A 13,035-nucleotide genomic window follows, 5' to 3' on the forward strand; every position below is an offset into this window, starting at 1 on the left:
ACACACACACACACACACACACAAGTAGGGCCATTTACAGTCTAGACCAGCTGGACACCATACATTTGTTCTCTTTTCCCACTACGGAGCCGAACTGAGCTTAGCTAAGCCAATCTGTGCAGCACTGGTTCTTATTACTCTGCTCTCTCTTTCCCCTATGTAGGACAGGAAATCCACTGAAAATCAGTAGGTCTACTGAGAAGGGTTCAAGTTTTCGAAAATTCGAAAATATTATTAGTAACTGTATACTTGGAATATTTTTTCCTGTATAAACAAATACAACAGAGAAGACCTAGGGAGTGAATTGGGACCGCCTGCGCATGTTGTCCTGTGAGGAGGCGGTCTTGCCCTGGGCCCGTCCCTATGCAGCTGCCTCTGCAGTGTGACAGTAGTAGGGGGGTGTTAGTCTTTGTCCCAAATGGAACGTATAGGTATTATTTTCAGGCCAGAGCCCTATGGACCCTGGGCAAAAATTAGCGCACTAAATAGGGAATAGCGTGCCATTTGGGACGCAGGCTTAGTGAGTGCTGCTGAACCAGTCAAGGGAGACACTCCACCTCCTCATCATTATGGCCCAGTACAGGCTGTTGTTTACATTCCACTGCTGGGAACACTTGGGGGCTGCCAGCTCTGGCCTGCTGGAGACTCGTACACTAAAATACACAGTCATGAATGCTATCCATTTTACAGATGCACACAGGCACCTCTACACACCTGTACACAGACATACAGTATACATATAGACACACAAACACATGACACAACACACACCCAAACGTCAAATATACATACTGGTGTTGTCATGGAACCTTTCGGGGGAACCATGTGGTGTACTCTGCAGATGTTGACAAACTGTGGGAGTCTCCAGGAAACAATGAACTCCAATACTCAAATCAAGGAAATTGCTGGAAGGCTCAAAATGTTTTGAAGGGACTGTGTTTTTGTAAAGATTTCTTAAATCATATTGTTATTTCACATGGCAGTAAGGAAGGAAAAAAATGGGTTGACATACATTATGTTGTAAAATTTGATTTTATACAGTCTAAGGTGGACGACCCCTCCAATTTACAAGATAGATGTTACATTATGAGAACATTGGATAACTGATTAGGTTTATCTTTATCTTGCGACATACACTCTCCCTGTTGCCGTTTGTAATGAATCCTGCTCTCTCTCTCTCTCTCTCTCTCTCTCTCTCTCTCTCTCTCTCTCTCTCTGTCCTTTGTTAACCAGGTAAATGAGTATCTGAAAGATATCATCTCTCAGGAGCTGAGGAGAGAGATGCAGAGTGTTGAGCCAGTTGGCAAGCCAGAGGTGAGTACCTCCCTCTCCTCTTTTCTCTTGTCTTCTTATGTCTTCTTCCTTCCCCCTACCCACTCCACTCTCTCTTATGATTCTGCTTTCAGAAGCGCCTTCTACATTCAAATGACCTGGTCTTACAATTAAATAAGCACTTGTTTCAAATTCAATGCATGCAGTGCTGTGCACAGAACATTTGATGGGGCTGGTGCTCAAAGTGATTTTTTTCAAACATAGGCCTTCATTTTCTGCACAAAAAAAGGTTAAACAAGCTAGAACCACAGATGAAAGGGATTTAAAAAGAACAACAACTTTACTAGAACCACTGCCGGGGCCTCGTTTATAAACGGTATGTACTAAAAATATGCCCCAAAACATATCAAAAATGAACATGACTGAATGCCACACATACACAATCCATGTCTCAATTGTCTCAAGGCTTAAAAATAATTATTTAACCTGTCTCCTCCCCTTCATCTACACTGATTGCAGTGGATTTAACAAGTGACATCAATAAGGGATCATAGCGTTCACCAGGATTCACAGGATGCACCTGAGCTCAATTTGAGGATGCACCTGAGCTCAGTGCACCTGATATACCTTAGGATGCACCTCAGCTCAACCTTAGGATGCACCTGAGCTCAACCTTAGGATGCACCTCAGCTCAACCTTAGGATGCACCTGAGCTCAACCTTAGGATGCACCTCAGCTCAACCTTAGGATGCACCTGAGCTCAACCTGAGAATGCACCTGAGCTCAACCTTAGGATGCACCTGAGCTCAACCTTAGGATGCACCTGAGCTCAACCTTAGGATGCACCTGAGCTGAACCTTAGGATGCACCTGAGCTCAACCTTAGGATGCATCTGAGCTCAACCTTAGGATGCATCTGAGCTCAACCTTAGGATGCATCTGAGCTCAACCTTAGGATGCACCTGAGCTCAACCCTAGGATGCACCTGAGCTCAACCTTAGGATGCACCTGAGCTCAACCTTAGGATGCACCTGAGCTCAATGCGCCTGATGCATCTCAGGATGCGCCTGATTTCATTTTCAAGTCTCATAGCAAAGGGACTGAATACTTATGCAAATGTGATATTTCATTTTTTTAAATTTTTATAAATGTACAAATCTTTTTCGTTCAAAAACATGTTTTTCGCTTTGTCCTTATGGGGTATTGTGTGTACATGAGGGGGGAAAACACAATTTGATCCATTTTAGAATGACTAACTTAACAAAATGTGAAAAAGTCAAAGGGTCTGAATACTTTCCGAATGCACTGTACGCTACAGTAGAATTTAACAGGTGAAATGACAGTTGATCTTTTGCTTTGAAGTGAGTAGACAATGTTTCAGAATTTGCAGGCAGTACAGCATATTTAGGTTCGGGTTTCTTGAATTGAAACTATTAGTATACATGTCTTCCACAATTTGAAACTGTTTTTGTCTATTCCCGAAACGGTCAGATACAGCAACTGTCACTGCAAAAGAAAACATTCTGCAAACACCTCCAGACATTTGATCAAGTTCACCATTGCTATTTCCTTTAGATCAGAGGTCTTCAACCTTTTCTTGAATGGCCAATCATATTACTCTTTTGCATTGCATTGCATTGTAGGCTGCCACTGTAAGTGTAGTTAAAAAAAAACATCTGAGTAGATAATGTTTCAGAATTTTCAGGAAATCATATTACTCAAATACAAATAATACTTCACTCAAATACAAATAATACTTTTCTGCGTCTAGTCTTCAAAAGTTTTCAATGGTAGACTGCGACAGAGCAGGTAAATGTTGAACTAGAACGCAAAATTGCACTGAGAAGTAACTGGCCCCGTTGTTTCTGCTGCTGCTTTGAAAGTGGATTGAAAAGTACTGGGGCAAATGCTTTCTCGCCACACGTTTTCCGGCGGCTCTGGCAGCAATGCACTGCCGGCTCCCGGGGGCAGTAGGGCGGGGAGGGGTTCATTAGTTTAAAAAATAGCACTGATCAAAAGGACACTTTTTCCATAGGAGGGCAAAAGGACAGATACTCCAGCACCCCTAGGGCTCTATCTGTGCACGTGACTGCATGTATGAATTTAGTAATTCATCATGTGTAATGCCAATTTAAAACTTTTGAATTCAAATTCAATTTCTTAATACAAATTGAAAATTATTAAATTAAAGTTCAATCCAATGATGTGTATAAACCCAGGATGACTGACAGGGGCGCTGTATTGAATGCACCGCTGAGCCATTTTGGTACTCCTCCATTGTAAAGAAATATTTTGCAAGCTATAAAAATGCATTTATTAATGTCTACATTTTGTTTTTGCCAAGTATGTTCTATTACAGGCACCTTGATGCATACTTTAAATTATAGTATGTGATCTAAAAATAATATAAAAACATATTCCTTAAAGTATTATTTTAGAGAGTACTAATGTTACTATCCCCACTACAATGTAATTTTCCAATTTTGTCCTTTTTATTGTAATACTGTAGAATTCCACGAATTTCTAAGGAGGACTGCACCTTCCATTTTAAAGGCTACAGAGTGGCACAGTGGTCTAAGGCACTGCATCTCAGTGCTAGAGGCGTCACTACAGACCCTGGTTTGATCCCCAGCTGTATCACAACTGGCCGTGATCGGGAGTTCCATAGGGCAGTGCTCAATTGGCCCAGCACTGTCTGGGTTTGGGGAGGGTTTGACCGGGGTAAGCCGTCATTGTAAAATAAGAATTTGTTCATAGCTGACTTGCCTAGTTAAATAAAACATACAATACACTTCTGGGGAGTATCAATATGGCAGCTGGTGGCTTCAAAGCCTCTCTTGGCCATTACATAGCATCAGCAATCCAGGGTTTATACACGTCATTGGTTCAACCTCTGCTGTCACTTATACACTGAGTATACCAAACATTAGGAACACCTTCCTAATTTTGAGATGCATCCCCCCTTTTGCCCTCAGAACAGCCTCAATTCGTCGGAGCATGGACTCTACAATGTGTCGAAAGCGTTCCACAGGGATGCTGGCCCATGTTGACTCCAATGCTTCCCCCAGTTGTGTCAAGTTGGCTAGATTTCCTTTGGGTGGTGGATCATTCTTGATACACAGGGGAGGAGCTCCAGGTGGTATCCGATTTCAAGGCACTTAAATATTTTGTCTTACCCATTGACCCTCTGAATGGCACACATGCACAATCCATGTCTCAATTGTCTCAAGGCATAAAAGGCCTTCTTAACCTGTCTCCTCCCCTTCACCTACACCAACTGAAGTGGATTTAACAAGTGACATCAATAAGGGATCATAGCTTTAACCTGGATTCACCTGGTCATTCTATGTTATGAAAATAGCAGGTGTTCTTAATGTTTTGAATACTCAGTGTATATCTCTCCATTTTTATGCCTCAATGTTAATACTGTATGTTACATAGCAGCATTCAACATGAACAACATAATATTTCTGTGCAATTCCCTTTCTCAGCCTGATCCCAGATCTGTTTGTGCGGTCCTGCTAAATCCTATCTTTGAGTTTATTTTTAATTTTTTATAGGGAAAGTGCACATTAATCAACGTTTCGGTAAAAGTGCCGGTTTTAGCCAGCCGGCTAATTTTCAACCGTAGTCCCTGGGCGGGTTATTAAAAACAATTACAATAACAATACACATACAGAGCAACATAGGACAAGCAACACGTAGCATGCAGACAGAACAAAAAGAGCAACAAAACAAAATACATAAAAGAAACAACGTGTTTCCACACCTCGCAAGCTACAAACAACATGGAAAGCGACAATACACAGCTAGGAATTATGTTCACAAGTCTGATTGGCCTTTAACGTTTTTTTGTGAAGGTGCGATAGGTGGTGCAGTTCTGTGTATCTGATGGCAGTGTGTTCCAGGCATGGGAAGCTCTCACGGAGAAAGCAGATTGACTAAAGGTGCTTTTCCTTAAGGGAACTATACTGTCACCTCTCATGGCAGACCTTGTGGTTCTGCTGCCTTTTTCACCTGCTTTTTAAAAGAGAGGTTGGAATTACGTATGATGCCAAGGTATGTGTCAGCTCCTCCCCTGACACATAGACATCTGGCTCAGTAGCATCAGTTGCCCTCTTTGTTTAGAACATGCAGACAGTTTTTTTCTTCACATTGAGATGCAAACATGAGTCACTGAGCCACTTTGTACCCTGGACCATTACAGTAGTGAGTTCTTGTACAGCTTGTTGTTTGCTCTTTGCATGCACATATATCACTGTATCATCTGCATACATTTGAACTTCAGACCCAGTACAGGCAGATGTTAATTGTCATGCCATTGGCACAAACAGCTACTGTACTTTCTCTCCTACTTTCTTCACACCCCACACAGTCAAGTAGTTTCAATGCTAATTACAAAGACAACTGTCATTTAGTCTGGGGTCACACAGATCAGAAACTAAACTGGCTACCTATATAGGAGTTGTTGCGTCTCGCTACATGCAGACTCTAATGCCTTATGACAGGCTGTTGTTTGCGTGTCTGTTGTACCAGCTTAATCATTCTCTGTCATCACAGGCAGGCTGGTTCAGTATTATGGTCTGCCGAGCAGCAGGGTTGACATGGGAACATGGCCTCTGACACAGCAAAAGTGACAATAGAGAGAGAGAGAGAGAGAGATGTCATTCTCTCCGCTCTGTTGCCCTCCTCTCTCCTCTTCTCTACTTCTCTTCTGTCTTCTACTCCTTTTTTCCTCTCCTTATTTACCTCCTCTCCCATTCTGTTCTCTCCCCCTCCTCTCATCTCCCCCATCCCGTCCTGAGTCTTCTTTGCTTTCCCATCTAAACACGCCATCCTTTTACCGTGGCTGGACCTTAAGAAAGCCTGAAGAAGGCACAGTGTGCCGAAATGTTGGCTTACCCATTAAATTGTTGCGAACATATAGTAGTCTTTCTTTTCATACTTTGGCTGGGCCTCCCATCCAGAGGAGGGCACAGATTGTGTGGTAATTGTGACACAACACCTTTAGTGAACCTGGAGAGAAGGTACGTCTATAAGGGAGCCTTGAGAAAATCTTGGATAGTTCCCATGAGGCAATGCCACTGCGGCAAGGCAGATGTCCCATCCCAGAACAGAGGTGTATGTGCCTGCAGAGACCTTGCACGAAGTGCTGCCTGATAGGCTAGACACCTGGCTGTTTGTGTGTGTTTGGCAGGGACAATATACAACAAAACATACATCTCAGAGTATGAGAAGTAATGTGTTTTACCAGATCTACAGTGGCAAGGAAAAGTATGTGAACCCTTTGGAATTTCCCGTATTTCTGCATAAATTGGTCATCAAATTTGATTTGATCTTCGTCTAAGTCACAACAATAGACAAACATACTGTGCTTAAACTAATAACATAATTTAAACATTTATAGTGTAGATTGGAAAATGTTTGTGAACCCCTAGGCTAATGACTTCTCCAAAAGCTAATTGGAGTCAGGAGTCATCTAACCTGGAGAACAATCAATGAAACGATATTTGAGATGCTGGTTAGAGCTGCCTTGCCCTATAAAAAACACTCACAAAATTTTTGTTTGCTATTCACAATAAGCATTGCCTGATGTGAACCATGCCTCGATCAAAACAGATCTCAGAAGACCTAAGATTGAGAATTGTTGACTTGCATAAAGCTGGAAAAGGTTACAAAATTACCTCTAAAAGCCTTGATGTTCATCAATCCACGGTAAGACAAATTGTCTATAAATGGAGAAAGTTCAGCACTGTTGCTACTCTCCCTAGGAGTGGCCGTCCTGCAAAGATGACTGCAAGAGCACAGCACAGAATGCTCAATGAGGTTAAGAAGAATCCTAGAGTGTCAGCTAAAGACTTACAGAAATCTCTGGAACATGCTAACATCTCTGTTGACGAGTCTACGATACGTAAAACACTAAACAAGAATGGTGTTCAAGGGAGGACACCACGAAAGAAGCCACTGCTGTCAAAAAAAAACATTGCTGCACGTCTGAAGTATTCAAAAAGAGCACCTGGATGTTCCACAGCGCTACTGTCAAAATAGTCTGTGGACAGATTAAACTAAAGTTGAGTTGTTTGGATGGAACACACAACACTATGTGTGGAGAAAAAAGGCATAGCACACCAACATCAAAACCTCATCCCAACTGTAAAGTATGGTGGAGGGAGCATAATGGTTTGGGGCTGCTTTACTGCCTCTGGGCCTGGACAGCTTGCTATCATTGATGGAAAAATGAATTCCCACGTTTATCAAGACATTTTGCAGGAGAATGTAAGGCTATCTGTCCGCCAATTGAAGCCCCACAGAAGTTGGGTAATGCAACAGGACAACGACCCAAAACACAGAAGTAAATCAACAACAGAATGGCTTCAACAGAAGAAAATACGCCTTCTGGAGAGGCCCAGTCAGAGTCCTGAACTCAACCCAATTGAGATGCTGTGGCATGACCTCAAGAGAGCAGTTCACACCAGACATCCCAAGAATATTGCTGAACTGAAACAGTTTTGTGAAGAGGAATGGTCCAAAATTCTTCCTGACCGTTGTGCAGGTCTGATCCGCAACTACAGAAAACGTTTGGTTGAAGTTATTGCTGCCAAAGGAGGGTCAAACCAGTGCAAACGGGCATTGACATGCTGAAGCAGGAAAGGGCCTTCCCCAAAATGTTGCCACAAAGTTGGAAGCACAGAATTGTCTAGAATGTCATTGTATGCTGTTAAAATTTCCCTTCACTGGAACTAAGGGGCCTAGCCCGAACCATGAAAAACAGCCCCAGACCGTTAATTCCTTCTCCACCAAACTTTACATTTGGCACTATGCATCGGGACAGGTAGCATTCTCCTGGCATCTGCCAAACCCAGATTAGTCCGTTGGACTGCCAGATGGTGAAGTGTGATTCCATGCATGTTCACTGTTCCAGAGTCCAATTGTGGCGAGCTTTACACCACTCCAGCCGACGCTTGGCAAAGCACATGTGTGCTGCAGCTCGGCCATGGAAACCCATTTCATGAATTTCCAGATGAACAGTTCTTGTGCCGACGTTGCTTCCAGAGGCATTTTGTAACTCAGTAGTGAGTGTTGCAACCAAGGAAGAGACAGTTTTTACGGGCTACGTGCTACAGCACTCGGCGACCCCGTTCTGTGAGCTTGTGTGGCCTACCACTTCGCGGCTGAGCCGTTGTTGCTCCTAGACATTTCCACTTCACAATTACAGCACTTACAGTTGACCGGGGCAGCTCTAGCAGGGCAGAAATCTGACGAACTGACTTGTTGGAAAGGTGGCATCCTATGATGGTGCCACGTTGAAAGTCACTGAGCTCTTCAGTAAGGCCATTCTACTGCCAATGTTTGTATATGGAGATTGCATGGCTGTGTGCTCAATTTTATTCACCTGTCAGCAACGCATGTGGCTAAAATAGCCGAATCCACTCATTTGAATGGATTCCACATACATTGGTATATATAATGTATGTGAACATGACTGCAGCACTGTAGATGACTCACTTTAACCCCTCTATCTTCATGAAAAGCACCTCTGAGTCTGGTTATAGGCCTGTCTGATTCCCTGACCCTTCACTTATTACAAGTCAAGTTGCCTAACAAGTTTCTCAATAGTTGTTACTGTAACCATGTTACTATGACATTGTACTGGCACATGCACAGTACCAGTCAAAAGTTTGGACACACCTGCTTATTCAAGGTTTTTCTTTATTTTTTCCTATTTTCTACATTGTAGAATAATAGTGAAGTCATCAAAACTATGAAAAAACACATATGGAATCATGTAGTAACCAAAAAAGTGTTAAAGAAATCTAAATATATGTTCTATTTTAGATTCTTCAAAGTAGCCACCCTTTGCTTTGATGACAGCTTTGCACACTCTTGGCATTCTCTCAACCAGCTTCACCTGGAATCCTACTCTGCGTCTCACAAAGACATGGCGGTTTGAACCAAAAGTCTCAAATTTCGACTCTTCAGACCAAAGGTCTGGCCCAAGCAAGTTTCTTGGCCCAAGCAAGTTTCTTATTATTATTGGTGTCCTTTGGTAGTGATTTCTTTGCAGCATTTCGACCATTCACACAGTTGATGTTGAGAGGTGTCTGTTACTTGAACTCTGTGAAGCTTTTATATGGGCTGCAATTTCTGAGGCTGGTAACTCTAATGAACTTATCCTCTGCAGCAGAGGTAACTCTGGGTCTTCCTTTCCTGTGGCAGTCCTCTTGAGAGCCAGTTTCATCATAGCGCTTGATGGTTTTTGCAACTACACTTGAAGAAACTTTCAAAGTTCTTGAAATTTTCTGTATTGACTGACCTTCATGTCTTACAGTAATGATGGACTGTAATTTTTTCTTTGCTTATTTGAGCTGTTATAATATGGACTTGATCTTCTACCAAATAGGGCTATCTTCTGTATACCACTTGTTAAGCAGCTATTGTATATGAGGCATCACAGGCTAGCGATGGCATACAAGGGCACAGTGAGCTGTGCTGGACTTGTAATGTCTGCTAAATATATATATTTTTTATTTAACCTTTATTTAAGCAGGGAGTCATGCTGAGACCACTGTCTCTTTCGCAGATGATCCCTGCATGAACACATCAAAAAACAACAATTACACAATGCATACTGTGTCTATATACACATAATTACACAAAACAATACTGTATCTATATACACATCAATTACACAATACATAATGTATCTATATACACATCAATTACACAATACATACGGTATCTATATACACATCAATTACACAATACATACGGTATCTATATACACATCAATTACACAATACATACTGTATCTATATGCAAATCAATTACACAATACATACTGTATCTATATACACATCAATTACACAATACATGAAAAGCAAATACAAAACACGAAACGCAAAACACAATCATATGAAGCAAACAAATTCTTCAGTTAAAAGGCCCGCATTCAGTAAAAATACACACATTCTCTCTCTCCAGCTCCCTCTCCCTCTCCGCCTCCCCCCGGCACTCTGACCTGGATGCTAGCTCCAGACACCTCCTAAATCGGTCACGCTCTTTGAGTCGCTGACTTCGTTGAGGGACGCGTACCCTCCACGGACAGATGTGCTGCAGTCATCGGAACAAAGAAGAGCTGAGTGGGGCGACCCAGGGTTTATTTTAAGCTGCAGCACAGTACGCTGCGAAACACAATAAACACTTGTGGTCAATGTGGAGTCAAAGGCAATGGCAGGGCAGAGAAGTAAAACATTTTTTTTAAAAATAGAACTAAGAGAAGTAATCCCTTTTAAGTTGCAAATCTGTGCGGGGATGAATTGAACATGTCTGGTTGGAGAGGATGTGATTTGTCATAGAGGGAGAACACTGTCAGGACAGCGAGTTGATTGATGTGGTGGTGGATGGTTGGGATTGGGGCTAAGCCTAAGCGCTCTTTAGGGGGTTTTAGTGGTGGTCGTGGCTGCCCTGTCTTTTTTTTGTTGAATTTTACCCCTTTTTCTCCCCAATTCCATGGTATCCAATTGTTAGTAGCTACTATCTTGTCTCATTGCTACAACTCCCATACGGGCTCGGGAGAGACAAAGGTTGAAGGTATCCCTACCGGCCAAACCCTCCCTAACCCAGACAACGCTAGGCCAATTGTGCGTCGCCCCACGGACCTCCCGGTCGCAGCCGGTTGCGACAGAGCCTGGGCACGAACCCAGAGTCTCTGGTGGCACAGCTGGTGCTGCAGTACAGCGCCCTTAACCACTGCGCCACCCAGGAGGCCCTGCCCTGTCTTTTAGCTGTGGTTTAGCCCTGACATAGCCCTGACATAGCCCGGCCCTATAGCCTTTCCTGCCATAGTCCCACAACCTGGGTCATTGCTGGGACATGACTACTGGCACTCCATAACCACCACCAACCCCCCTTCCCACACACACTCCCTAGTCTCCCCCTGCCAAATGTTCAGCTTGTGTTTATTCTGCTGTGTCAATTAAGGGTAGCAGTATGTTATGGGCCATTTGTGCCTGGAGAGGTGAAGTAATGCCTACTAGCCGTTATTATGATTTCAGCAATTGTGGGTTTGATCCATTTGAACTGTATCTCTTTGAATAAAGGTGTACTAAGTTATCGCTAGTCCTCATGCTCTGCCACTATGTGTCGCTGCAATCCTACTCTCACTGTCTGGACTCACTCAGACACCAGAAGTTGTTCTTGCTAAACCTTAAGGATCTCTGTATACTTTGTTAAAAAAAACATAAAATGTAGCTAAATTGTTTGAAACCTAAACACTGGTTAGTGTTTCACAAGTAACACGGCCAAACCAAAGACTTTTCAAGACCTCGGCTTGGATGTAGTGTGGTTGAATAAATTCTCCAGCCAACACTATGAAAGATCAGCGTGATCAATAGATTGCCTGTGAATGAGATTATACCTTCTAATCGTCCACTTCACGAAGTATGGCACATATCTCTTATTGTGACCCTTTGAGGTCAGTCTATGAATGACTCACATTAGTATTCAAAGAACAGTGCTATTCAATCAGCCGGGACTGCAAGAATCTGACCTTTTCATCAACCTGGAACTGCAACATTCAAAATGTACTGTAGGTTAGTTGTTTTGCTACCATTGACGGTTGGTGTTTAAGAAAGCCTTTGCCACCCAATAGGAGTGATTCTTACAAAACGCGTCTTTGATGTAGCCTTGAAAGTGTGTGAGAAACAAGTCATGTCAGACTTGACACAAACTCAGTCAACACTTATTGCCAATGTACTGTAATACTTGTCTCAAACCTTTGGAAACAGACACAAAAAAGGCCAGTGTCACTGAAGGCAGCACAAAGCAATTTCAGCACCATTTCAGGCAAACAGACTGCAAGCACGCAAACGCAGTACAAATACACAAACATTGTTTGTTTTTCTTCAACTAGGAGAACAGTCACAATTTAGGCTTCATGACAAATCCCCCTGGTTCAAATCCCCCTGGTTGCTGCTGCGGGTGTACTCTACTAGCTGTCTCAAGGAAAGATGTCTGTTTGACATGAGAGAATCCTCTGACATTTTAGCCAGCATGGCAAAAAAATACCCAAAGTCCAATGCTGACTGGATTATTCATCTTTTCTTGTCTGTTTGTTTGTTTCTCTCTCTCTCTCTATGCCCCTCTGTCCATGTATCGCTCGATCTCCACTCTCTCCTATGTGTCTCTGTATTTCCTTCTCTCTCTCTCTCTCTCTCTCTCTCTCTCTCTCTCTCTCTCTCTCTCTCTCTCTCTGTCTTGCTCCTGAAGTCTCCGACCAAATGGTACATGAAACTAGTGCCTGTAAGTCAGATGACCAGCTTATATGTTCCTCTTCCATCTGTCCATTTCCATAGTGAAATGTCTCTCACCGCCATCTCCATAGTGTCTCCATGGTGACTGTCGCCGTAGTAAATGTCATCATTCCACAAGTGGACGTCAGCATGTGATTGCAGTTATTGGTGTTGCTTTTTTGTGCAGTTAACTCCGTTTCCCTGAATTTGATTTCATTAAATGATCATTTGTGTTACTTGGAGGTAACTGAACATCTGATTGATGCATGGTGATGTTCTCTATTATGAAGTCGATATTACATTGTCATGTTTTGAGGTCCGATTAAGTAGTCCCATGGTTTGTGTGTCGTTAGTCCCTGTATGATACAATATCATCCTTCTTCAACTCCAATGAGAGATGCACTCCATCGATATGGAAATCTGCATTCCCACATGTCCGCCTCTGCCAGTGTATTTCTTTGTCTGTCCATGTG

At 42.7% G+C, this 13,035-nt stretch overlaps 1 protein-coding gene across 7 annotated transcripts in view; it reads left to right on the forward strand.

The window, feature by feature from the left end:
* The window catches only part of LOC112236743 (calmodulin-regulated spectrin-associated protein 2), an 81,614-nt gene that overhangs the window by 45,794 nt on the left and 22,785 nt on the right, over nucleotides 1-13,035 (forward strand). For 4 of the 7 annotated variants that reach the window (XM_024405346.1, XM_024405349.1, XM_024405347.1 and 1 more), the window contains exons 4-5: nucleotides 1,234-1,314; nucleotides 12,540-12,572. In XM_024405346.1, the coding sequence (XP_024261114.1) occupies nucleotides 1,234-1,314; nucleotides 12,540-12,572 (114 nt within the window). The remainder of the gene's footprint in view (nucleotides 1-1,233; nucleotides 1,315-12,539; nucleotides 12,573-13,035) is intronic. The other 3 variants (XM_024405348.1, XM_024405351.1, XM_024405352.1) reach the window with 1 other exon arrangement.

This window comes from Oncorhynchus tshawytscha, linkage group LG05, assembly GCF_018296145.1.
Source record: "Oncorhynchus tshawytscha isolate Ot180627B linkage group LG05, Otsh_v2.0, whole genome shotgun sequence".
Taxonomy (NCBI): domain Eukaryota; kingdom Metazoa; phylum Chordata; class Actinopteri; order Salmoniformes; family Salmonidae; genus Oncorhynchus; species Oncorhynchus tshawytscha.